At 44.3% G+C, this 27,824-nt stretch overlaps 1 protein-coding gene across 5 annotated transcripts in view; it reads left to right on the forward strand.

Moving 5' to 3' along the window:
- Positions 1 to 6,003: 6,003 nt before the first annotated feature.
- Positions 6,004 to 27,824, forward strand: part of NOL10 (nucleolar protein 10) — a 96,516-nt gene continuing 74,695 nt past the window's right edge. The window contains exons 1-11 of one of the 5 annotated variants that reach the window (XM_078852064.1): positions 6,004 to 6,198; positions 14,793 to 14,838; positions 17,437 to 17,535; positions 18,682 to 18,759; positions 20,158 to 20,195; positions 22,561 to 22,698; positions 23,998 to 24,134; positions 25,739 to 25,804; positions 26,409 to 26,469; positions 27,046 to 27,131; positions 27,513 to 27,591. In XM_078852064.1, the coding sequence (XP_078708190.1) occupies positions 6,133 to 6,198; positions 14,793 to 14,838; positions 17,437 to 17,535; positions 18,682 to 18,759; positions 20,158 to 20,195; positions 22,561 to 22,698; positions 23,998 to 24,134; positions 25,739 to 25,804; positions 26,409 to 26,469; positions 27,046 to 27,131; positions 27,513 to 27,591 (894 nt within the window). In that variant the 5' untranslated portion in view covers positions 6,004 to 6,132. Of the gene's footprint in view, positions 6,199 to 14,792; positions 14,839 to 17,436; positions 17,536 to 18,681; positions 18,760 to 20,157; positions 20,196 to 22,560; positions 22,699 to 23,997; positions 24,135 to 25,738; positions 25,805 to 26,408; positions 26,470 to 27,045; positions 27,132 to 27,512; positions 27,592 to 27,824 lie in introns of those variants that run through there. The other 4 variants (XM_078852065.1, XM_073336019.2, XM_073336020.2 and 1 more) reach the window with 4 other exon arrangements.

A 27,824-nucleotide genomic window follows, 5' to 3' on the forward strand; every position in this document is an offset into this window, starting at 1 on the left:
TTTATAACTGAAATAGTTATGCCAATACAATCCCAACTGTGGATACAGTTATACCAGTATAACATTGTCATCACTTATTTCCCTTCCTGGATGGAAACACCCATACGAGCACAAAGCACCTTTATATGGGCATAACTGTATCTTTTCTATGGGTTGTCTATGCTGAAAAGTTATATTATGAACATAAGAATAGCCATACTGGATCAGACCAAAGGTCCATCAAGCCCAGTATCCTGTCTTCCAACAGTGGCCAAAACCAGGTGCCCCAGAGGGAATGAACAGTACAGGTAATCATCAAGTGATCCATCCCTTGTAGCTCATTCCCAGCTTCTGGCAAACAGAGGCTAGGGACACCATCCCTACCCATCCTGGCTAATAGCCATTGATGGACCTATCCTCCATGAACTTATCCAGTTCTTTTTTGAACTGTTATGGTCTTGGCCTGCACAACATCCTCTGACAAGGAGTACCACAGGTTCACTGTGCATTGTGTGAAAAAATACTTCCTTTTGTTTGTTTTAAATCTGCTGCCTATTAATTTCATTTGGTGACCCCTAGTTCTTGTGGTATGAGGAGCAAATAACACTTCCTTATTTACTTTCTCCACACCAGTCATGAATTTATAGACCTCTATCATATCCCCCCTTAGTCGTCTCTTTTCCAAGCTGAAAAGTCCCAGGCTTATTGATCTCTCCTCATATGGCAGCCAATCCATACCCTATTAATTTTGTTGCCCTTTTCTGAACCTTTTCCAATTCCAATATATATATTTTTAAATAGGGCGTGTGACGGTGCCCCCCATAAGGCTTTACGGAAATATGCTTATGAATATATATATGATATAACTGGAATATGTTTTATGCTACATATGCCATGTAACATATCTCTGTAAAGGTTATGATCTACTGAATCTATTAATCCTATTTGCATGCATGTAACATTTTTGTATTTGAAGTTATGAATATTTACTGTGTACTAGCTTGATTTTTAAATAGCCTTTGTTAAGCATTTGGTCAGCTTCTTGAGAAAGGAATGTGCAAATTAAGTGCCGAATCAAGAAGCACTTAAGAGACAATGGATCTTGGAAGGCTCCAATCCACATAAGAAGTCTACCTGAGGATGATCAAGGTAGCATGTGACCCGTGGCTGCTACCTATAAAAAACGGAGTCATGCATGGACATGGGACTTGCCCATGTGACTCCAAAACTCCATCTTGAAGCTGGACTTTGCATAGGAGAGAGGAGGGAGTCTCAACCCACAAGAGAAAGTCTATTTAAGTCCATGGGAGACCCCTCCATTTTGTCTTCAGCTGGCTAAAGAGATAGCCTCTCCACCCCCAAGGATACCTGAAAGAAACTGGAACAAAGGACAGTAACTACAGGGAGTGTGAATGATTGCTGGACCCAGACTAGGAGACTAGTCTGTAAAAGGAAGCTTACTGGAATTCCTCTGAGGATGAGATTTTTATCTGCATTCAGTTTTCTTACTGTATTAGACATAGACTTGCGTGTTCTATTTTATTTTGTTTGGTAATTCACTTTGTTCTGTCTATTACTTGGAACCACTTAAATCCTACTTTCTGTATTTAATAAAATCACTTTTTACTTATTAACCCAGAATATGTATTAATACCTGGGGGGGTAGGGGGCAAACAGCTGTGCATATCTCTCTATCAGTGTTATAGAGGGCGAACAATTTATGAGTTTATCCTGTATAAGCTTTATACAGGATAAAATGGATTTATTTGGGGTTTGGACCCCATTGGGAGTTGGGCATCTGAGTGTTAAAGACAGGAACACCTCTTAAGCTGCTTTCAGTTTAAGCCGGCACCTTTGGGGCACATGGTTCAGACCCTGGGTCTGTGTTGGAGCAGACTGATGTGTCTGGCTCAACAAGACAGGGTACTGGAGTCCCAAGCTGGCAGGAAAAGCAGGGGCAGAAGTAGTATTGGCACATCAGTTGGCAGCCCCCAGGGGGTTTCTGTGATCCAACCCATCACAGGGCGACCACATCTGCATGCAGTATTCAAGATATGGGCGTACCATGGATTTATATTGGGATAGCTATGTCTCTCAGGATGTAGAAAAATCAACCCTCCTGAGATGTAGTTAAACTGACCTAACCTTCAGTGTAGACAGTGCTAGGTCAATGGAAGAATTCTTCCAACGACCAAGCTACTGCCTCTCATGGAGGTGCGTTACCTACGACAGGAATACTCCTCCCATCACTTTAGTGTCTACGCTGAAACACTAAAGCTGCGCAGCTTCAGCTGTATCCTTCTAAGTGTAGACATAGCAAAGTGTGGTGTACTGCTTTAACTATCCAGCATAATTAAATCAGTACAAGTTTTGCGTGTAAATAGCCCTTAGTGATAGTATTACAATAGCATTTAAGACCCTAATTCTGACTCAGAACAAAATATGTTAGGTGCTTCATATACATTAGAGACAATTCCTGTCCCAGAGAACTCAGTCTAAATAGACATGACAAAGAGTGGGAAGAAGGAATTATCTCCATTTTGCAGAAGAGCAACTGAGGCAGAGAGAGTAGTAAACTTGGCCAAGCTCAGGCATGTCTGTGGCAGAAATAGGAAGAGAGGTCTCCCTACTCCTACTCAAACACTGTTCATAAAACTATGTTTCCTCCCTCATCTTTTTTAGAATCATTTTCCTCAGGTGGAAATGTTGGAATAAAAGACTTCAAAAGGGACTAACCAGTCTTATTAGGTCAGATCTTGGATATTAATTGGTGTTAGAGCATTAATTTAAAGGGGCTTATGTTGTTACATTTTGGACTTGTCTGTGTAGATGGGAGAATACCTATGTTATAATTATGTTACAGTCTTAGCAAACAATTTGATAGCCACACTGGATACACTGCTTTGCCTGGAGGCATCATGATAGCTGTCCTATTTTGGCATACGGTACACCCTTTTGTTCTACTGAATGACACAAATATGGGAATGATCAGGCCCTAAATATTTCCCTAGATGGCAAATAACCCTAGATTAGACTAATCTTCACATCAACTCCTGAACACTTTGAAGAGCTTCTTTTCAGTCAAGAATTTAGCAAGAACCAACTTTACTTTTCATATATTTCTACGTGGATGCGTCTGCACTCAGGTAGATCAGAGACCTCTGTTTTCAAGATCAGCCTAGTATAGGAGCTTCAAAAGACTGAAATACAACAGCACATTTTAGTACCAGCAGCAGGCTTTTTTCCAGTGCTATTAAACGTGATTGCAAACTTGAATTCATGCACCTGAATGCTAGCAGTGATTGGACATTCTGGGTATCAAACTCGTTCTGTGGAGAGGACTGAACTGCATTTTTAAATATGTTCTATGTGCAGGGGCATATACTAACCTTAATAACATAAAAAAGATCTTTCACATGACAATAGTTCACTTGTGCATTCAGATATTCTAATTACATGTCGTCATGGTAAGCTGTTTATTGAAAGAGAAATACCCTGAAGATTAGACTCCTCATTAGGAGTCCTTATCACTATTGAGATGAATATGGCAGGGAATGTCTACATGGGGAATTTTACCAGCATAATTATACTGGTGTAACTCCCCACATGCATGCTTATTTTGGAATAAGCGTGTTCACATGGAGAGGTATACCAATATACTTATACCCCTTGTGGACAAGCCCTGAGGTCTGGTCTACACTACAGAGTTAGAGCAACGCAAGGCAGCTTACATTGACCTATGTAAGTGTCAACAGTTAAATTTCACTCCTGCTGATATAATTGCCCTGCTATACCAATGTAAAAAGAAAAGGAGTACTTGTGGCACCTTAGAGACTAACCAATTTATTTGAGCATAAGCTTTCATGAGCTACAGCTCACTTCATCGGATGTAGTAACTCAACCTCCACGAGCGGCATAGAGTCAAGGTTGATGCGGCTAGGTTGATGCAGAGTCAGTGTAGACACTGCATTGCTTATATCGACCGTTACTGGCCTTCAGGAGTCATCCCATAATGCCCCACACCAACAGTACAATTGATGCAAGTGCTCCTGGTGAGGATGCACACCCGCCAACACAAGAAGCAAAGTGTAGACATGCCCAAGAAATGTAATTACTGCGGTACCTGTATGCCGACATAAATTAGATGAATTTAATTTTGTAGTGTACACTTGGCTTAAGTGTTACATCTTTACAATACCGTGTCGCTCTATTTCCTGCAGGAGTGAATTGGAGCCGGATCAACCACCTCTGGTTGCCAACCTGTGCTCCTGGATGTAACTTTTTTTTTTTTTAAATTAAACCTTATGGTTGCAAGATTACATCTGGTTACATTTTTGAAGGTTAACAGACAACCTGAAACAACAGGTCACAGAAAAGTGTGAACTGCTCCATTTATCTCACTAGGTGTTAACTCTGAAGCATAATTACAGTATTAACAAGTTCACCAGTGATCAAAGCACACAAGAAAGAAAAGGAAGTTGCACTATGGAGTTCTGCAGGCTCTACTGTCAGCAGTATTTTGTTATAGTATCAGGAGGGGGTAGAGCTGGAATTGTAGAAACTGAACACTGGGAAAGTAACATCGCCCACACACAATTTGACCTCTGATTTCTAGCAATTTGCATGTCAGGTATTCTGATCTCTTTCCTCCCTGTACTTAGCTTGCTGTTTAAACTCTTGAAGACACTTTGTTCAGGTGTCAAATTTCCATTAGTATGTTCTCCTCTTATCTAACTGTTCCTTCAGTGGGTACTTTGGAAGATCCTCCTCATCCTCCCATCAACTTTCTGAGGGTGTTCCTGCAACATACTTCTCTCTAGCCTTGACAAACATAACCTTGCCATACTCATATCCGTTCAGAATGGTTCTGCAAAGAACATTTTCCTAACCCACTGCTTTGACCATCTCACCATCCTTTTGCATCCTTACAATGGCTTGGTCTTCTCTGCTGTATCAAACAGCTAATCAGCACCCTATCATCTCTCATTCACTTCAATCAGCTCATGATGTCAGCCTCCATAGCTTGACATAGAATCATAGAATATCAGGGTTGGAAGGGACCTCAGGGGGTCATCTAGTCCAACCCCCTGCTCAAAGCAGGACCAATCCCCAATTTTTGCCCCCAATCCCCTCAAGGCTTGAACTCACAACCCTGGGTTTAGCAGGCCAATGCTCAAACCACTGAGCTATCCCTCCCCTCATTTGTTAAGTTTGTCAAACAAGTTACTGTGTGCTTTAATCCACCCTGCCCCTCACACCTGTGAAGAGCTACCTGTAAATATCCACAAGTCTAATTCATTATCCCTCTTAAAATTTTCCTGTTCTGTGATACCTAAAAAAAACCCCTGACAACAGTAAAGCTGTTAGCGGCCTGAGGCCGCTGAGCAACGCTATCTCCTTGCGTCCTATCTGTCATTTCCTCTTAGACTGTAAACTCTGTATGGCAGGGTCCATGCTCTTGGGCTGTGTGCATTTGTACAGCCCCTAGCACACGGGGGTGCTGGGCCGTGACCGGGGCTCACTGGCCCTGCAGCAATGCAAATAAGGAGACAGGCGCGCTCTTTATCCCGCTGCCGCTTCCTGACTCGCCCCCTGGGGCTGCAGGCGCCTCCACTCTGATCCCAGTGACTTGTACCCCCTGCTTCGCTCCAGCTGTTGCGCTCTCAGTTCCCGCCCGCGGGCCCCCCTCCCCCATTAGCGGGCTTCCCCCGCTCCGGCTCTGACTCCTCTAGCGCCCTCCCCGCCCTCCGGTCTCCCCTGCGGGCCCAGCCAGCCCCAGCTCGGCGGAGCGGCTCTAGCCACAACCAGCGGCTCAGGGCCCCGGCCCGCGCTGCAGGCGCCAGACAGCCGCTGGAGGGGCGGGTCCTGACCCGCGCTCCGAGGCACAAGCCGCCACTAGGCCTCCCCGGGAGAGCCGGGCTGGAAGCAGGAAGCTGGAGGACCAGCACCTAACGGCTACTTTCCGCCCCCTCGGCGCGCGGGGGGGGGGTGTCACTCGACACTACCGGATCAAAGGGCAGCCGGAAGTCCCGGCGCGAGGGATTCCTTCCGGGTCGCTGATCCCGTCGCGTGCGCCGACTTCCGCTTGGCCGGCCACCCGCCAGCAAAGCGAGAGGCGCGGGCCGGCAGTCAGAGAAGGCGGCGGCGGCGGCCATGCAGGTCTCCAGCCTCAACGAGGTGAAGATCTACAGCCTGAGCGCGGGCCGGAGCCTCCCCGAGGTGAGGCAAGAGCGGCCCCCGCCCGCTGCTGCCCGCAGCGGGATCCTGGCCCTTTCTCCGCGGGTAGGGGGTGGGGCGCAGTCTCTGCTCCCGCGTGGGGGGCGCTGCACGGAAAGCACCCCCGTGCTCCCCCTCCAGGACCTGGACAGGCGCGTCTGCGGCAGGGGAACCGCTGCCTCTGCTCCGCCTCATGTCCCCCAGCCGCCTGGGCGCTTCCCTCCTGGCCGGGCCCACGTCGGCGGGGGAGGGGGCGCTCAGGCTGGGAACACGGTTGCTGAAACCCCTTTAAACTTTGTGCGTGAACCTGACAGAGCGACGGAGTTTCTTCTAGAACGGCGGTTTGGCGGGGGGGGGGGGGGGCGTGTTCAGGCCTGTTTTTCTGACTCTGTAAAGCCTGCCCCTGTCCGGGTGAAGATCTGCTTGAACAACAGGCGAAACGGTGAAACTTCCTCGACAAAACCTGCTGCAGTGTGCAAACGGGCCGGGGAGGGGGGGGGGCCAGAGAACTCCCTACATCAGTGGTTTTCAACCTTTTTTCAGTTGCAGATCCCCTAACAAATTTCCAGTGGAGGTGGCGATTGGGGCTGTGTACACGCTGCAGTTTAAGTCTGTATAAGTAATGCCACTCTGGTGTGAATAAGGGTTTGTCTACACTGGCAATTAACAGCGCTGCAACTTGCTCCCTCAGGGGTGTGAACCCCCCCCCCCCCCCCCCCCCCCCCAGAGCGCAGCAAGTTGCAGTGCTATAAAGCGCCAGTATAAGCAGTGCCCCAGCACTGGGCGTCATGCCCCTTGTTGAGGTGTGTTTTTTTAGAGCGCTGGGGGAACTCTCTCCCGGCACTGCGCCGTCACCACACAAGGCACATTAAAAGTGCTGCCAGTGTACGCTAGCCCTAATAAGCTACCCCCCTGAGTGAAGTACATTACACCAACGTAAGCACTGGTGTGGACAGCGCTGTCCCGATGACATAGCTGTTACTGCTCATGGGGACTGGAGTAATTGAGTTGATGGGCTTAGCGCGTCTGCACTAGCAAGGGTGCAGCTGCATGCTCTGTAGTGTAGCCATAGCCAGTGAACCTGCAGGGGTGTGCGGACCACAGATTGAAAGCCGGTGCCCTAGAACTTTCTTCTCTAGTCTCTCTGGGATCAAGGTTTCAGTAGCCTTCAGAAGGAGATTAGACCTGTATGCAGATAATATTAATATCCAGAATTATATTAGTAAAAACCTCTAAAAAGTAAATGTTTATGGAGAAATATAATACCTCAGGTTTCAGAGATTAAGACAACCTCTAACTATTAGAGGCTGGGGAAAGGTGAGCTGGGGTAGATTATCCCCTTTTTTATGCCTTTCTGCATCATGGTTTTTTTGCAGCTCTTCCGAAGCTCATGGTATTAACTACTGTTGGTGATAGGATACTAGGTTAGATATACCTGTGGTCTGATCCACCTCTGCAATTCCTGTGTTCATACAGATGTTATAAATTGTGGTAATAGGTCTTAAAAATTGGGTTTTAAGTTGATGGTGTCCCCTTAATATTTTTGTCCGTGTCTCACACGGATATCTGAGAAACAGAATCATAGAATATCAGGGTTGGAAGGGACCTCAGGAGGTCATCTGGTCCAACCCCCTGCTCAAAGCAGGACCAATCCCCAATTTTTGCCCCAGATCCCAAATGGCCCCCTCAAGGACTGAATTTACAACCCTGGGTTTAGCAGGCCAGTGCTCAAACCACTGAGCTATCCCTCCCCCCAAGGACAAAGTGGAGTGGACAAATAGGAATAGAACAAAGTGAAGAAAACTGAAGAAAATAAATTTTGTCTCATGACAAAATTGTAATAATTTTGAGTGAAGTCTGTGCTTGTTTTACCTAAATTAACTGCCCCAATAATAACCTTTTACATATTTGTGGATTATATCATTCTCTCCCACCCCACTCCTAGTCTCTTTCTTGACAGCTATCCTAATCCTTGGAATTGTAACTTGTAGGGCTTTTAGACTTAGATAAAAGTTGTGTTGCCAGTATGTTAGCTAGCACATGCTAACTAATACATTTGAAAAGTTTAGTGTAGACTATGAAGTTTATATACTTTAACGTGTGCTAAACTGTTAGACTTACAGCTAGGTAGGAGCCTTGTCTACACTAGGCTGTTAAAACTTGTTAGTTAATTAGTTAACATGCTAACAGCGCATCTTAAAGCCTCATCTAGACAAGGCTAGAGTTGATGGCAAAGCTGGTTTTGGGAGTGTAAAGGGGCTAAGCCAGGGCTCGACCATCTCCGGGGCGGTGGGGAGCCACACCGGCTCAATACACATAGTTATCTTTGGGGAATTTGTCTGGCCACTGGAGTCTCCCTCGGCAGCCATTGCGGTAACTGGACTGAGCACTGTAGGTCCGGGCAGGGCACCTAATAGTCAGTAGCTCAGGCCCTCAGGCAGGGCTGAGCAAATAGCCCAATGTTAGTAGGCCAGGCCCTGGGTCAGGGCGGGGCACCAAATAGTCAGTAGCTCAGGCCCTCAGGCAGGGGCTGAGCAACACAGCATGTGTGAATTAGCCCAGGCCTCCAAGGACCTGGAAGAGGGAGAGATTGCCATCCACGAGTTGAGTGGCAGGAGGGACACAGCATCCCACTCCACTGCATCCCAGCCCGGGGCCCTAGCAGCAGCAAACAACCCGCTGCTGGGTCAGTGGGGATCCTGACCGCAACACACTGACATGGGTTCTGGCAGAATTACAGCCAGACTAGGGTCGGCTGTCCCCGGGCTACTTCCTAACTCCCCTCCTTCTGGTACCTGGGTCCCGGCAGTGGTCTCCGGGAGGTCCAGCACCATTGGTTCCTTGGGGCAGTGGACAAGCGGCTGGACTGGTAACTCCCCTGGATAGCTGGCACAGAGCAGATCCGGCCAGTCTTGGTGTGGACCTGGGGCTGTGGGGTTTTCCCAGTCGCGGGCTAGGCTGGCTACGTCTGGCCTCCCCGGCGGCTGGTCCTGTAGTGAGCTCTGAGGGCCCACCTTTCTACTTCTGGATTGCCGCCTGTCCCTCTGAGAGGCGGGCTCAGAGTTTCCTGGCTCCGTCCACTCTGGTGGCTGGAGGGGCTCAACCCTCTCTGGGGAGCCACACCACCTCGCTACCCCCGTCTCCCCCAAGTCTGGCTCCCGCTTGTCGGGGTCAGACTCTTCCATCCCTCCTAGGCGGGACAGGAAGTCTGCATTCGCATGGTCCTTACCAGCCCTATGCCGGATGGTGAAAGCGTAGGGCTATAAGGCCAGATACCACCGCAGTAATCGATAGTTGTTATTTTTCATTTTTGTTAACCATTGGAGGGGGGGCATGGTCCGTGACTAACGTAAATGGAGCCCCAAGGAGGTAATACCGCAGGGCGCCACAGGCCCACTTCACGGCGAGTGCTTCCGTTTCGATCACGGCATAGTTCTTCTCGTGAGGGAACAGTTTTCGGCTGAGGTATAGGACCGGGTTGTCATCTCCATCCACATCCTGGGATAGGACAGCCCCGAGCCCCACCTCCGAGGCATCGGTGTGGAGGATGAACCCCCAGTCAAAGTCCGGACTGTATAGGACTGGCTGCTGGCAGAGACACGTCTGGAATGTCTGAAAGGCGTCTTCACAGTTTTGGGACCATTGCACTCGCTGGGGACTGTTCTTCGTCAAAAGTCCTGTTAAGGGGGCTGTGATGGAAGCAAACTGTGGAATGAACCGCTGATAGTAGCCGGCGAGCCCCAGGAACTGTTGTACTTGGTGTTTCGTAGTGGGAGGCGGACAGGCTCCCAGGGCTTGCACTTTCTCCATGAGGGGTCTCACTCGTCCTTTCCCTATGATGTACCCAAGGTACATGGCCTCCTGCCACCCGATGCAACACTTTTTCGGGTTGGCTGTCAGTCCCGCCTGCTGCAGTGATCTCAACGCTGTGCGTTCCAGGTGGTCCTCCCAGTGGTGGCTGTATATCACGACATCATCCAAATAGGCCACCACATAGGCTTGATGGGATCGCAACAGACGATCCATCAGTTGCTGGAACGTCGCCGGGGCCCCGTGGAGGCCGAAAGGCATCCGGGTAAACTGGTAGAGTCCCGAGGGGGTCGCGAATGCAGTCTTCTCCTTAGAGGTGTAGTCGAGCGGGATCTGCCAGTACCCTTTACTGAGGTTGAGGGTGGTAATGAACTGGGCCTCCCCCAGGCGGCCAAGCAGTTCATCTACACGGGGCATAGGGTAGGCATTGAACCGTGAGATGGCGTTCACCTGCCGGAAGTCTATACAAATGCGCCGGGTGCCGTCGGGCTTGGGCACAGAGACCACCGGACTACGCCACTCACTCTGCGATGGCTCAATGACTCCTAAGGCTAGCATGGCCTGTACCTCTTCCTCCACCTCCTGTCGCATTCGGTATGGCAGCGGCCTGGTCGTCTCCCAGATTACCTTTCCCGGCTCTGTCTGGATGGAGAGATGGACCAGGGTCGTATAATCGGGTAGGGCCGTAAAGGTTCTCCAGAACGCCTGCAGCAGACATTGAGCCTGCTTGTGCTGTTCCTCCATGAGGGTATTGCCGAGCTGGGGGCTGGCAGGGCCCTCGGTCAGGGGTGCGCAAGGACCCAGCTCTGGCGGGCAAGGGTTAATCAGCAGACCCTCCCGCTCTCGTCACGGTTTCAACAAATTCACATGATACCGTTGGGTCTTCTTGCGCCGGTCGGGCTGGTGGATCTCGTAGGTGCCAGGCCCGACCTTCCGAGCCACCTCATAGGGTCCCTGCCATCGGGCCAGCAACTCTGACTCGCTCGATGGCAGGAGGCGCAGGACCCGATCCCCTGGTTCAGCGACCCCCTGGTGCGCGCCTGCGCATCCTGGTTATAGGTTTGTTCCCGTGTCTCCTGCACCGCCTTCAAGTTCTTATGAGCTAGGGCTCCAGCCTGAGCGAGGTACTCCTGCAGCTGGAGGACGTACTTCAGGAGGCCTTGGGTTGGAGAAGGGGACTGCTCCCATGTTTCCTGCATGAGGTCCAACAGGCCTCGTGGATGGCCTCCATATAGCAGCTCAAACGGGGAGAACGTTGTCAACGACTGGGGTACCTCTCGGATGGCTAGCAGCAAGGGAGGGAGCAGCTGGTCCCACCGGCGTAGCTCCTCTGGGGGGAACTTCTGCAACATCTTCTTCAGGGTCCGATTGAACCATTCCACCAGCCCGTGCATCTGCGGGTGATAGACGGAGGTGCGTAATTGTTTCACCCCTAGGAGGTTGCATACCTGCTGCAACAACCGGGAGGTGAAATTGGTGCCTTGGTCCGTTAAGATTTCCCGGGGCAGGCCCACTCGGGCAAAGACCTTCACCAGTTCACCAGCGATGGTCTGGGCGGTGGTGCTCTGCAATGGCACGGCCTCCGGGAGGCGTAGTCAACGATGACCAAGACATACCGGAACCCTGAAGCACTTTTTGGAAGCGGACCCACCAGGTCCATGGCCTCTTGCTCGAATGGTGTCTCTGTTATGGGCATGGGAACTAGAGGGGCCCTGGGTACTCGCGGGGGAGCGGCTAACCGGCACTCTGGGCAGGAGCTACAATAGTTTCTCACTTCCTGGTGAACACCGGGCCAGAAGAACCGCGTCAAAATCCGGGCGAAGGTCTTTTCATGGCTTAAGTGCCTGGCAGTGGGGATGTCATGCGCAAGCTTCATCACAGCCCGTCAGTGACACCGTGGTACCAGCAGCTGCGTTCGTGGTTCCTTCGTGTGGGGGTCGCAGTCAATCCGGTACAGACGGTTCCAGCGTAGCTCGAAGTGGGGCCACCTGATTGCGCACTGAGGGTCGACCATAGTCCCATCAAAGGCCGCTAGGTATTTAAAGGCCTGGCTCAGGGTGGGGTCGGCTTTTTGGTCCTGGCAAAAATCAGCATGGAGTTGGGATTCGGCAGAGGGCCCCAGCAGGGGGCCGTGTGTTTCCTCAGTCCCTTCTCCAGGTTCCGGGGTCCCGTCGTCGTCCTCCGGTAGGGCCTCGGGAAATTCTCCTTCCAGCGTCGGGGTAGAGCGGAGGATCTCCTCGAAGGTGGGCCAGTCCTGCCCCAGGATCACCGGGTATGCAAGTCGAGGGGCCAGGCCAACAACGATTCGTTGGGTAACCCCGGCCACTGTCAATGGGATCCAGGCACTGGGGTAGGGCCGAACATCGCTGTGGATGCATTGCAGCTGAATTGTTCCCAAGTGGGAGTCCACCGGCGGTCCCAAAGCCTGACGAATCAGTGTCTGCCCGCAGCCGGAGTCTAGCAGGGACTGGGTGGGATGGTCCCCGACAGCTACCGGAACTGTGATCTTGGGAGCCTGTGGTAGCCGGGCCCTGGTTTCCCCCGCACAGACAAGGCCAAAGCTGCAGTCCATTTCTGTGCAGTCCTGCTGCAAATGTCCATACTTCCCACATAGAAAGCAGGGCCCGAGTTCAGGGCGACCATGCCGGGTGGGGGCTCCTGACGGGTTCCTAGGTGCACTCCAACTGGTCCCCGGGAAATTCAGCATGGTGGTTGCAGACCCTTGTTGAGGGGGGAGCTCAGGGCGTCTGGCCTGAGGCCCTGAGCAAGCCTTTTGCCTGCGGGGGAGGTTCCATCGCTTGGTCGGGGTGCCCCCTTTTCTTTCGGTGTTAGTGCGCTCTGGCCCAGGGGTTTGGGTTCGGATGACGAGCCTCACCAGCGTTTCAGCTGCGAGGAAGTCTTCCATCAGCGTGATGGCGGCTGCTAACATTGCTGGCCGATGGTGGAGCACCCAGGCCCGTCCTCGGGCCGGGAGGATTTGTACGAACGGTTTTAAAATGATTTGTTCCGTGACCTCCTCTGCTGTCTTCCTGTCTGGTTGTAGCCACCGCTTGCACGTTTACTTCAGGGTTTGGGCCACCAGCTGGGGTCTGGTGCCTGTGGGGTATGTCTGACTTTGGAACCGCTGTCAAAAGGTTGCTGACATCCAAGGCGTCCAAGATTGCTGCTTTTAGCTGCTTATAATCCTTTGCCTCACATGTAGCCAGCCCCCGGTATGCCGTTTGGACAGTCCCGGTCAAGTGTGGGGCCAAAAGAGTGGCCCATTGGTCAGGGGCCCACCCAGCAACCAGCGCCACCCGTTCAAATGTCACCAAGAAAGCCTCGGGGTCATAGTCAGGTCCCATCTTGGTTAGCCGGACTGGCACTGTGGTGCGTGAGGATCCGGCCGCATTTCCCAGCTGCGGCTCCGCAGGGCGCAGTGATGCCGTCACTAACTGCTGGAGCTGGGCTCCTAGCTGCTGCTGGAGCTGGGCGGCGGCTTGCTGTCGCTCCTGGGTCTCCATCAGGAGCTTAATTAGTCGATCCATCTCCATGGCTCTCTCGGGGTGGCTCTCCCCCTCAAACCCCTTCTCACAGGGGCTGAGGGATCGTGCCTGCATTCTCCACCACGTGTAAAGGGGCTGAGCCGGGGCTCGACCCCCTCCGGGGCGGCGGGGAGCCACACCGGCTCGCTACACACAGTTAACTTTGCGGAATTTGTCCGACACTGGGAGTCTCCCTCGGCAGCCCTTGCAGTAATTGGACTGAGCACTGTAGGTCTGGGCGGGGCACCAAATAGTCAGTAGCTCAGGCCCTCGGGCAGGGGCTGAGCAACACAGCATGTGTGAATTAGCCCAGGCCTCCAAGGACCTGGGAGAGGAGGAGATTGCCATCCACGAGTTGGGTGGCAGGGGGGATGCAGGCCCACCCATTCCACTGCGTCCCAGCCCGGGGCCCTAGCAGCAGCAAACAACCCGCTGCTGGGTCAGTGGGGATCCTGACCGCAACACACTGACATGGGTTCTGGCAGAGTTACAGCCAGACTAGGATCAGCTGTCCCCGGGCTACTTCCTAACTCCCCTTCTTCTGGTACCTGGGTCCCAGCAGTGGTCTCCGGGGTGTCCAGCATCATGGGTTCCTCGGGGCAGTGGACAAGCGGCCGGACTGGTAACTCCCATGGATAGCTGGTGCAGGGCAGGTCCAGCCAGTCTTGGTGTGGACCTGAGGCCGTGGGGTTTTCCCAGTCGCAGGCTAGGCTGGCTACGTCTGGCCTCCCTGGCAGCTGGTCCTATAGTGAGCGCGAAGGTCCCACCTTTATACTTCCGGGTTGCGCCTTTCTACTTCCGGGTCGCCACCTGTCCCTCTGAGGGGCGGGCTCAGAGCTTCCTGGCTTCGCCCACTCTGATGGCTGGAGGGGCTCGACCTTCTCCGGGGCAGCGGGGAGCCACACCGCCTCGGTACAGGGAGGCTGTGATTCTTAAGATTTTATGTGGGGGAAAAAAATGTATAACTGCTCTGATTGCAAAGATAAACGTTCTGAATTTAAAAGCTGTAATAATCAGGTGAGTGTTGAGAGACTCACAGCACACTCAAATTTTCAATTACTTTTTTTCTTAAGTGTGAAATTATTAAATATCTTCATGGAAATGCTTGCTTTGCTATACATAGCACAATAAACAGAAAAAGAATTAATTTGACTGTTAAATCCCAGCATTGTTTCACTGGCAAATTTGATAAATCTAACTCACACTTCCTTTTCCTAGCACTTTAAATTAGTACTGACAGCAATTATTTTCCTTTTCTTACAGTGGCTTTCTGATAGGAAGAAGAGAGCACTACAAAAGAAAAATGTGGGTAAGTTGTCCTTAACACATACTGTTCAGTAATGGGTTGCATTTACATAGCATCCTAGTCCAGAAGTAGATCAAGAAACTTTACAAACTGATTTAAGAGCTACAATTATATCTTGCTTATGTACGTAGATAGTTGGCAGCCACCTTTGGATTGAAGAGGCACAGCTGTAAATTGTTGTAGATTATGGGGTCAAGAACTAAACTTTCTCATGTGCAATATTGTACAGTTGACTGGATGAATTATGGGTTGTTCTTGAATTCCTATGAAGCATCAGGTGTCGGCCACTGTAGGAAGTGGGACAGAATATATGCTGGACCCCTTTTACATATACATTATGATAAGATTATATCTGCATCAGAAATGTGACAATTATGATCCTCAAGGACAATGCAGTTGGTTATACTCACATTTCTCAGCACTGAGTACTGATATCAGAGCATTCTTTTCTGGCAAGAAGTCCTGTCACCAAGATCTGTTGTTTAATTAAAATGTGGATTTTACATTTTGAGTTGAAGCCTCCTCTTCTTGTCCCAGACTCTATGCTGTTAAAAAATGCCCAGCAAACAAAAAAACCTGCAAACAAAAATTCCTACCCATGTGTAGTCATGCTTCTCTGCCTAGAGATCGGGAGAAAAAACCCCCACCTTTTTACTCTGGATTTTTATGCTCTTTTGTTTTTGGTATAAATACCATAGTGATAACTGCCATACAGAAAGCTAAAATAGATATATATATATATATATTGGATTTTATTGCATGAATCTATAACAGAGGGCAATGTGATACACTATATCAGGGTTTCTCAGCCCATGGGTTGGGACCCAAAATTGGTTCGCCAGAATGTTTCAGAGCGTCGTGTGGCAACTCCTGTGGCTACAATCCTGTGAAGCTGGCTGGGCTGCCTCCCTACTCCAGGAAACCTCCGGGGTCCCGGTGCCACTCAAGTTCACTGCAACCCTAGAAGTTGCAATGCCTGGAGTGGAGAGCCATGCCCAGCCAGCCCCACAGCACAGGAGCTGCAAGAGCCGCCACTGTGGGGTGAGTGCTGGGCAGAATCTGCCTGAAACTACCCCAGGGCCTCCATCCCCAGATTATTTACTGGGTCATGACAGGCTATTAACATTTACAGCCCAAAAAGGTTGAGAACCACTGCACTATACAATGTCTCTGCTATATAAGGTAAAAAGCTATTTAACACACTGTCTGTACTATAATTATACTAATATACCATAACTGAAATGACGTGATTTGTTCTATATTGATATAGTCTACTTCTGAAAATTCACAGAATTTACTGATCTGTAAATTTATCACTCAGCATATTTTTGGAAGCAGTATTAATTACTCCTAGGAGAATTCTGCGCATCTGTGGACTAGCAGAATTCATTTGTCTCACATAATTTTGTAAAAAGAAAAGGGGTACTTGTGGCACCTTAGAGACTAACAAATTATCCGATGAAGTGAGCTTTAGCTCACGAAAGCTTATGCTCAAATAAATTTGTTAGTCTCTAAGGTGCCACAAGTACTCCTTTTCTTTTTGCGGATACAGACTAACACGGCTGCTACTCTGAAACCTGACATAATTTTGTATTTTCCCACATAAAAAACACTTTGCCTAAGAAGTGCTGAAGTTCCGCCTTTTGCCCAGAAGAGGCTGCTGTGGCGCTAGAATAGCCAGCATGAAAGCAGCTGGCTGTTCTGGCGCCACAGCGACTTCTGGTGGACAAAAGGCGGAACTGCAGCACTTATTAGGCAAAGTGCTTTTTATGTGGGAAAATACAAAATTCTATTCCCAGTGCTGCAGAATTCTCCCAGGAATAGAGTTCATCACAGCACCCTGCCCGCAGAGCTAGGTTAGGACACAGTGGGGCACACAGGGCTGCTGGGGGTCACAGACTGGGGTTCAGAATGGCTCGTGGGGCAGGGGGACAGACTGGAGCATGGGCTCAGGAGCTGGTGGGGTGACAGCATTGAGCCTGGGGGAGGGGCGGGGCGGGGTCAGGGGCAGACATGCCTGACTGAATGAGAGAGGCTTGGGGTCAGCCAGGGTGGGAAGAAAAACCTCCCACCAACACCTTCCAGGTTCACTCCTAGGCTCCTTCCCTCTCCCTCAACTCCCTGTCTCCCCCAAGCCTTTGCACTGTTTTTGACAGGTGCAGGAAATACAATTCTGTATTGTAACTTAAATGACGTACACAAAGTTCTGTATTAATATGCCTCGTAAGGAATCTGTCAAAAAAAATTACCAGAATCTTTTTTTTTTTTTTTTTTGTCTGTGTTGTTACAGACATACTTTCTGACAGATATTTTGAAACAAATTACCAAAATAATTGTAACTGGCTTAATTATATTGTGTTATTTTGACAAATAAAATATGCAGAATTTCAAATATTCCGTACCAAATTTTAAATTTTTTGGTGCTGAATTTTTAATTTTTTTGCGCAGAATTCCCCCAGGGGCATTATATTAAATGTTAATCATGCTTAAAATGAGGATTTTTGTCCTTTGTTTAGTTACTAATGATGCTGCCTTAGAAAACTTTGCCTGTCAAACAAAAGATGTTACCAGTTTTCTTTAATAGGAATGTTTTCTCTTCAGATGTTCGCAGAAGAATTGAACTTATTCAAGACTTTGACATGCCCACAGTTAGCACAAAGATTAAGGTATCAAGGGATGGACAGTATATTATGGCAGCTGGTGAGTTAACTAAATGTTTATGTATGCCAAAGGCTAAAATATTAGAAAACCTTGACCTGGAGCTACCTTACTGAAGGAGAGAAAACTTTCTAGATAATTTTTAAGTGTCAATGTATAGGTGCTTTTTCAGCTTACTGTTACCAGGTGGTGATCCTGGTAGCTCACATGTCATGATGCTCCGTGAAGCACTTCTTTGTAGCACATGGGTATTTGTAGAATTTAATTAAGTTATTTTTTGCAAATGGAGGCTGCCCTTGACACTTCTATTACATGTATATGAATCTGGCTTTCAAAATAAGTTTTTAAAGTTTAATTGATTGAAAATCCCAATGGCCACCAAACTATTTACTGATCCAAATTTGCATAAGTAATGAAACCTGGTTTTGATTGTTTTTTTTTTTTTAAATCAAAAGTAAAAATCAGTGAAACTCTAAATATTTAATGGATTGGCCCAGGTAAACCATATATTATTTGATATTAAATGTACTATTTTAAGACATGATAGCTGCATGTCTGACTTGGTGAATGAACAGTAAATGTGGTCTTTAGTTATGAATCTCACTTTAATGGTAAAGTGTAAGGAAAATGTTATCTTCCTATTCCATTCTATGGGTACTTCAGCCATTTTGATTAAAATGCTCCTGTTATGATTATTATTCTTGTACAATAATCATATCTTCTTTTAAATTAATCTGGTATTCTTTAAAAGGATGGAGGTATAGTACTACAACTAAACTTCACAGAGAGAACAACTGAGAATTAGTTATTTAAGCAGACCTGGGCAATCTAATACAGTACACAGGCTTAGCCTTTCAGGCTGATTAGAAGGTACTATTGTTGAATCCAGGCACAGAGACCGTTATCTTCAGCTTAGATGTGTTTGTGTGTGGTTTTCAGAATAAATCTGCAGCACCAAGATCAAGGTTTTCAAAAACGGGTCCCTAAAGTTATGTCCCTACGTGTCTTGATATTTAAAAGTTGCAAGCACTCAGCAGCTACCATTGATTTCTAGGGCTAAAGGTCCCAACAGTTGAACTAATGGCAAAAGTAAACACTGTGCATACTTAAGACCTGACTCTGTTTAACTGATTGTTTTGAAAACATATTCTCTGCTTTGCTTATGTCAGTGATAAAACTGTTTTGCAGGAACATATAAGCCAAGGATCCGGTGTTTTGATACCTATCAATTATCCCTGAAATTTGAAAGATGCTTGGATTCTGAAGGTCAGTAAATGATATGGCTTTAAACTGTATATGGGAAACAGTGTAGACCTGTGAGTAGAGCACTGAAGTGGAGTAAAGAGACCTGTGTTCTGTCATTAACTTGTTGTGATTTATGCAAGTCACTTTTTCGTACCTCCATTTTCCTATCTGTAAAAGGGGGATAATGTTACTTAACGTATGTTGTAAATCATTTTGAATTCTGTGGGAACTTAAATAACATATCTAAAGCAAAGCACAGGCTATCTGATTTACCTTGTAACTTAAGTTTGTAAGATCATAAGGTTTTACATTGCACTTTTCTTGGTAATTGTTAGATCCAAATGTCCATGTGTATCTTTGGTCAACCCAAATGGGATTTCCGTAATCAATAAGATTGCTAGAAAGTGAGCCATCAATCCTAGATAAACATGCTTTTATGGCTGGCTGGCCTTTTACAATTTTTTTTTTTAATTACAAAAAAAATCTAATCAAATAACCTTTATCTAATCAGCTATCAAGAAAAGCAATAAGTACAGAGTAAAATTTACTAATTTGCCTACTCCTGTCTTGAATAGTAGAAACTGTCACACCAGTATTGCAGTTTCTTCTTTCCAAGTGAATCAATCTAGTTAGTGTTCTAGAAAACTGTAAAAAGCTTTAATTTTTTTTATTCGGTATCAAATTTAAATCTGTAAGCTAGTTAAGGTTATTAATTATATGTTAATTGCTTACATTCTGAATGGAATTTGAGCTTATTTGCCTTCTTTCCTATCTGAAAAGCACTTTACATGTTGTGAGTGCTACTAGAAATGAATAAATAATTTCATCTAAAAAACTAAATTAAGATATTATTAAAGTTGTGTGGTTAAGTGCTCAAGATATGACAAAGGCAAGGTTGTACTTTGTGCATATTCGTTATGATAACCTTTAATTTCATCATTACATCTCCATTTGTTTTAAACATGTGTATAGTCTTCTAGTATTCCAGAATAACAATCTGTGAAAGTCATTAATTTACAAAGAACTCCTTCAGAGTAAGTACAACAGTTTAATAGTGGACACCTGCTGGCATATAAAAGCTGCCTAAATTCACCAAAAAAAATTGCCTTTCTCTGACTTAACTAGCATCTAACTAGACTGAGTCAAAAAAGATATACTTGAGTATTATTTTAAGGAAAATACATTGTTTACAAGAATGATAAAACATTACGAGATGCTACATGTGTATCTCTAAGGCTTTAGAAAAGCATATGAAGATTGTATTTGATCATGTAATTAAAGATTGCATACATAATGCATTGACGTCAGTGTGAACTACTTACATGATGAAAGTTAAGCATCAAAGATCTAGGTCACTGTTTGTAAATCATGTTTACATAATTTGATTCTTAAACTTCCTTTATTCCTCCTCCTCCCCAGTGGTTACATTTGATATTTTATCAGATGATTACTCAAAGGTATGTTTAATATTTTATTTTTAATGTCTATTGAGAACTGAATTATTTTAGACTTCTATGTATTAAAGGGATACTGCCAATACAAACTTTTGAAGTTGATGAGTTAAAATGAAAGTCCAGTTTCTTTAAATAGCATGTCCTGACTCTTTAAAATGATCTTTAAAATGTTTTATTTTTTTCTGCCTCTGTTGTTTGGATGTCTTCTCCTGAATAGTCAGGATACAGGACAAAGAACAAAACTGGAAGTTAATGCAAAGTTTGGTCAAAAATACAAAAAAATGAAATGTGAAAAAGAAGGAAATGTCTTTACTAATTTCTTTCAGTTATAGACATTTTAGGCTTCGTCTATATTAGTAACAGTGTATCGGGTATGCGTACCTATATGCCTCAGTGACTAGCAGGCTGCGTCCACACTGCAGTGTACAGCTACACATGGCAGTGGATGGTCCTCTCCTCACTGCTTCTCCCCTTTCCCTGCTGCCAGAGCCTTCAACTTTGACAGGGAAAGCTCCCACAGCAGGAAAGGGGCAAGGCAGTACATTGCTAAAAATAGCAGGGTAGATGTGGGAGGCATTTTTCAGGTGTGTAAAGAGCTGTGTAGGATAGATACTCCCGCGGTTCTGGTGCATCTTTACTCGCCTAAGCAGTTCCTCACCATCTACAGTACTGTTTATACTCGTGCTAGGGGGCTATTCTCTACACACCACTGTAAATATAGACATAGCTTTAGTCACAGTCATTCACAACTACAAGGTAGGTACAAATTTTTCGGACAGAAATGTGATTTTTTTTCAGATTGACTGTTCCTTTAAATGTGAATGTATTTAAGGTGCTGATTGATCAAGTTGTTAACATGTGTCTAATGTTAAGCATGTGAGTAATTTTGTTGACTTCAATAAGACTACTCAGATGTTTAAATTTAGACATATGCTTAAGTACCTTGCTAATCAGGACCTCAGTTTCCCTGGACAGACATTGCCATTTTATTGGATACATAATCTTGTTGCTTTTCTAGATTCAGAATGTCTAAAATTCTGCCACCTGCTAGATAACTAAGAATAACTGTGTCGGCATTGAAGGGGAAAAGGAGGGAACTGATTCTATGAGTTACAGCAGTCTTCCACCTGCTTTCTCTCTAAAGGTACGTCTACACTATGGAGACTATACTGGCATAGTCCAGTAGTGTAGACGCAGCGTACATTGACAGAAAGGGGTTTTCTGTTGGTGTAGGAACACCTCGTCCTGAGCGATGTTAGCTACATTGATGGAAGCGCTCTTCCATTGACATAGCTGTGTCTACACTGGGGTTTATGTTGGCATAGCTGTGTTAGTCAGAGGTGTGATTTTTTTTTCATACCTGTGACCAATGTAGCTTTCTAGACAAAGCCTAAGAGAAAATGCTGGCCATCTTAAGGACTGAAAAAGAACTTGTGAGGTTATCAGAAGACATTTTTGTTTACAAATTAGTTTCCTGTCTGGTTACTAAATATAGTCTTGCTTTTTTGTGTTTAGCTGAAATTGCCAATATATTCAGATGTAGAAAAACTATCTAGAGAACTTGTCTAACTCCATATTTTCCTTGTTGTATGTCTTTTTTTAACTTTATTATCCAAAAACATACTATATAATCAATAAGGAGAAAAACTGAAAACCAGTCCAAATAATCCTACCTACTTTAAATTAGCAAAAAAAACTAGGAGTACTTGTGGCACGTTAGAGACTAACAAATTTATTTCGGCATAAGCTTTCGTGGGCTAAAACCCACTTCATTCGCCCACGAAAGCTTATGCCCAAATAAATTTGTTAGTCTTTAACGTGCCACAAGTACTCCTAGTTTTTTTTGCTGATACAGACTAACACGACTACCACTCTGAAACCTGTCACCATTTAAATTAGTAGTGCATTCAAGATATTTTTAATCAAAGAGGCATTACTCTGGAAGTATTTACTATTGGATGTTTTTATGACTCACTGTGTAGGTTTAGTAAGGAATGGTGTTTTTGTTCCCTGACCTTTTCAAAGAAGGTTGTCTTTCCATTTGTCTGTTACCCGTAGCAGTAGCCAGATACATTAGGGAAGTTGATCTTGTCATCCAGTGGTTTTATTCTCTAGGAATAACTCAGTGGTGGCAGAAACTGACATGATGCTAAGGGAAAACTAATATAAAAAAGTTCCACTGAGTTGGATCTATTTATTAATAAAGGAAAACCTGAGTGTTTTCCGTTCCAGTATTGTAGAGACTTTCCAAAAATATCTAAAACAACAATTATTAGAGATTGAGGGAAACTTCAACATTTGTATGTCCTTTAATTACTCTGAGCTTACTTTATGGAGGCATGAAATTTGATTGTGTTTTATTTTTTAGGTACATTTTGAAAAGTCTTTAAAAATTCTTTTTGTGTGGGAAGTAAAGGAGGATGAATATTCAGATTTGTCCTTGAAAATAAACTGCATCTCTGCTCCCCGTGAGAGTGATCCTTTGATGTCTTCCCCCTTTCCTTCTGTCAGTGGACTTAAAACATGCTGTTAAAGCTTAAATTGAATATGATCTCATTTTGCGTTAATCTCTTTAACTTATTTTCTGTACTGCTCCATGCTTCAGAAACTTCCTTTAGTTTTACTAGACTGTCGAGTTAGAACAGAAGAGATTCTAGTTAGACTAGAGAAGAGAATTGACCTGGGCATCATTGTAAAAAGCTGAATGAAGAGCTCTGCTTAATGTGCAGCTGTGGTCAAAAGCCAAGCAAGATGTTAGGCTGCATGAGGAATTGGATGGAAAATAATTTGGAAAATGTTGTTATGCCATTATATAAATGAATGAGGTGGCCTCATTTGCAATATTAATCACCCACATTGTAAAAAAATAAATAAATTGCAGAATGATCAAGGATGTGGGAAAACTATGTTGAAGAGAGATTGAAAATATCTGGATCCTTTATGTTAGAAAGGAGATGAATAAGAGGGGACATGATAAAATTATGTAAAATAATTAATGGTCTTGAGGATGTAGATCAGGAATTTCTGTTCTCCCTGTTTCATAACTCAAGAACAACAGATATTCAATGAAATTAAAAGGTGGCAAATTCAAGTAATTTTTCGCACAACCTGTAGTTGAATTCTGGAACACATTGCCACAGGAAATTGTTGAGGCCAAGAATTTAGCAAAATTCAAAATAAGTTTGGACTTCTATGTGAATAACATGAATATCCAGAGTTGCTATAATTAATGGTAACAAATTGTGGGGAATGGATATTCAACCTCTAGCTTCGGGGTTTAAGTCAGTCTCTAGTTCTTGGATCATGAGACCTAATGTATGGGGCAGATTATCTTGCATCTATCTGCTGCAGCATTCTTACACCTTCCTCTCAAGCATCTGGTGTGGCCACTCTCTGAGACATGAAACATGATATCAAAGGTGCACATCAGTTAGACATCGGTCCTTCCCTTCAGGGAGTGGTGATGGTAGGGGAGCTGTTCATATATGCATACAAATTTCAGACAAATGAACAGAAAATGCCACCACCATTATGCAACTTTTTAAACACATGTGTAAATTTCACTAAAAACATTGATCAAAGGCTACAGAAATCATTTGGAAAGATTCTCTTCAAATTAATTTATCAAAATCTCTCCCCATACCCAATGAAAATAGTGAGTCAGGATCAATGTTAGTAAATTTTACCACTGGAAAAATAACTGGAGTTTTCTTTAAAGAAAAGAGTAACGAGGGTGGGGAAGGGGAGGAAACCATCAGAAAAACAACCAACCAACCCCCAAATCCTTTCTGCTTTGTGTTTTCAGATTGTCTTCTTGCAGTGTGACAGATACGTTGAGTTTCATTCACAACATGGCCGTTATTACAGGACAAGAATACCAAAGTTTGGTAGAGATTTCTCCTACCACTACCCATCATGTGACCTGTATTTTGTAGGAGCAAGGTATTGATCCAGATGGGCTGGTCTTTGTTTTCATTTTTCTTAGGACTGTTTGTTTTTTTTTCTTCAAGTATAAAATGAAGCTAAAAATATACTGTAAAAATTGACAATTCCATCTACATGCATAGTGGAAGATACTATTCTTCGGTGAAGAGTAGAAAATGTTGGTGATAGAAAATCTAAGTTGGTTCATTAAACAGAAGACTTTACAAAATTAATTGCAATAACACTCAGGAAGGAAAAATCATACACAAATACTAATTTGGGAATAACTCTGTAGACAATAATACTGCAGAAAAAGATCAGGGGAGGATATTGGATCACAATTTGAATATGGGCCAACAATGCGATGCAGTTGCAAAAATGGCTGATATCATTCTGGGGTGTATTTACAAGATTATCATATGTAATATATTGGAGATAATTGGCTCTCCTTGGCACTGATGAGACCTGAGCTGGAGTATTATGTCCAGTTCTGGGCGCCATACTTTAAAAAGATGTGGACAAATTGGAGAGAGTCCAGAAGAGAGCAAAAAAACCAATAAAAGGTTTAGAAAAACCTGACCTATGAGGAAAGGTTAAAAAAACTGGATACATTTAGTCTTGAGAAAAGAAGATTGATATGTCTTCAAATATGCGAAGAGCTGTTATAAAGAGGAGATTGATTGATTGATTTCCATGTCCACCGAAGGTAGGACAAGAAATAATTAGCTTAATTTTTAGCAATGGAGATTTAGGTTAGATATTAGGAAGCACTTTCTATAAGAGTAGTTAAGTTCTTGAATAGGGGACGCTGTGCAATCACCATCACTGGAGGCTTTTAAGAACAGGTTGGACAAACACCTAGCAGAGATGGTGTAGACATACTTGGTCCGGTCTCAGCACAAAGGGCTGGGCTAAATGTCCCCTCAAGGTCCCTTCCAGCCCTGCATTTCTGTGATTCTTTAAGTCCTTTCATTTCCTTAGTCTGTTACCATTGGATAGTTCTATGCCCAGTTACATTATGTTTTTGAAAATAGCTGTCAAAAATTACAACACAACATACTGTCATGTTAAATCATGTGTATTATGTAATTTAAAAATCAGAAAAATCCAAAAGTCAATTTATATTTTTCCATGTTTGTCCTTGTTGATGATTTTGTTATAATTTTACTAAATTGAGTTAAATTGTGTAAAAGCATGAATTATAGAGTCCCTAGGAAGGCAGGGGAGTGAAAGCCATATGTAGACCTTCAAAGTTTCAAACCAAGATGAATAGTTGGTTGTGGGTTTTTTTTAAGGAAATAATTTATATTTTATCTATAAAATAAATAACAAACAACAGAAAATGCTGAGAGTTGCTAAGGTAACATATTAGAAAATTAACACATTCCTTATCTGGGAAGGTGTAGTTTTTAGTATAGTACCAACACTTTTTGTTGGTGAATATTTGGAGATGGGAAGAAAGATTAGTCGGGCATAGGAGTTTCCCTGTGCTATTCAAATTAAGTTCTGAAAATTTATATTTGCTGTAAAAATGAGATCTAAACAAGAATTGTCTTATGGTTTTCACTCATTTAAAATATGCAGCATTTAGAGAGAAATAATTAACTTTAGCTTCTTTGTAGTTCTGAAGTATACAGATTAAATCTGGAACAAGGAAGGTACCTGAATTCTCTACAAACAGATGCTTCGTAAGTAACTACAGTTTATCATGTTCATTACAATTTTTCCAGCAGGGGGAGCCAAATATTTATCTTGCTCATTATCAATAGCACATTCCATGTGCAATCCAAATGCACTTTAATGTAAATAAAGGTATATAGTTAGGAGGAAGCATGGTCAATTCTGAGCTTCATACTTTAAAAAAATCTTCGCTCTGACAGTTTGACATGTTCAGTTTATTTCTATGGATATTTTTTAATTGTCTAATCTGCTCTTTAAAATAGATTTTATGAAACTTCCTTTTGATTAATGTGCCCTCATATAACCATCCCCAGTGCTCTTCTGTCTAGCGATCATATGTTGGCTGATTTCTTGCAGTCTTCATGGCAGAAGTGGGTCTTGAGAAGGGACTTGGAGGAGGTGATAGACTTGTAAATCATTTCAGGGAAGATTTCAAGTACAAGAGGGGATGAGAAACAATAAGATATTTATGGAAGGAATGAATAAGCAGGCAGTTGAGGGTGGGATTGTTGGTAGGATCTTGGTTTTGGGATAAGCGTGATAATTAAAATTGTTGTAGTTCTTCTAAGTCATTTTGTGGGTCATTAAACTTTGCCCCTCTTTCTATTCTAGGGAGAATAATGTCTGTGACATAAATCCCATACACTGCTTATTTGCTACTGGGACAGCTGAGGTAAATGTTTAAATTAACCTTAACTGTGGTAGTATTTCTTTCTCATTTCTTGGTGATCATATGCAGATCATAGAAGTGAATCATAATATATAGCTGAAGAATTAATTTGATCTAATGTATTACGTTAAATGTGAATTGATTAAGATGTTGGACAGCATGGCTGTTTTCAGAGCATAATGCAAACACAATTTCTTGCACTATATTGGATGTGGAGACACTTATGATTCCACAAGAAAACAAAGAAAATAATCATCACATTTAATTTTAAAATATAGACATATGTATAACTTAAGTAGCCTACACATATCCTGTTACTATTTTAGGATTTAACATTTTAAAGATATTCAGATCTGATCGTATTTTTTAGAAAAAGAAGAAAACTAAAATGTGGCAATTAGCATGTGATCACTTAAATCCAATTCTTCCATGAGCTGTTCACCTTTACAATTAAAGTGGCTTGTCAATAGATCCAGCATCCTCTATAATTTTGATTTCTGGTTTCTGACAGGTCTAAATAATTGCACTGTAATCTTGAATTATATATTTTTTGTCATTAATTGTTTATTCTGTATTTAGGGGAAAGTGGAATGCTGGGACCCTAGAACAAGAAATCGAGTTGGTGTGTTGGACTGTGCTTTAAGCAGTGTAACAGCAGATACAGAGTAAGTAATGATTGGCTGTTAGTGCATAATGTTAGGTCCTGATCCTACATTCCAGTCCTGCTACACATCAGTAATCTCATCAACGTTAGTGTGTAAATGCTGTAGAATTGATCCTTTATCTGGAAAGTTAGGTCTCTTATTTCATTGGTCTGACAGGCAAAGGCTAACCTTTAAAAATGCACATCAACACAATGCTTGTGAAGATGAACAATAATATTTCTGAAAAATGCATGTCATTGGTGTCCCCATTAGTTTTTGTATCTAATTTCTGAGTATATAAATAAACATTCAGTATTTTAAGCCATTAACTGTAGGCATTTTAGCAAATATTCACAGTCTTTACTAAAAGGAAAATATAATTATAAACATTGTTCTTTTCAGGATAGATGGCTTACCATCTATTTCAGCACTGAAGTTTAATGGAGCTTTGAATATGGCTGTTGGCACATCCACTGGGCAGGTAGGCGTGCTGTTGAATTAACTTTCTTTGCCGTAGATCTTGAGAGATACAGTTCTTGTACCAAAGACCTGGATCTTTTCAGACATTCAGTATAGTTGTTCTGAAGCCAGTTTGTACTAGCGAAGGAGTAAAATATACACAAACAAACATTTTTGTTTGCATACAAGATAGTAATACTCAACCTTAAGGCACAGAGTAACTGCATCAAGAGGAATTAAAGAGCTACAAAATAA

Source organism: Lepidochelys kempii, chromosome 3 (assembly GCF_965140285.1).
Source record: "Lepidochelys kempii isolate rLepKem1 chromosome 3, rLepKem1.hap1, whole genome shotgun sequence".
Lineage (NCBI taxonomy): Eukaryota > Metazoa > Chordata > Testudines > Cheloniidae > Lepidochelys > Lepidochelys kempii.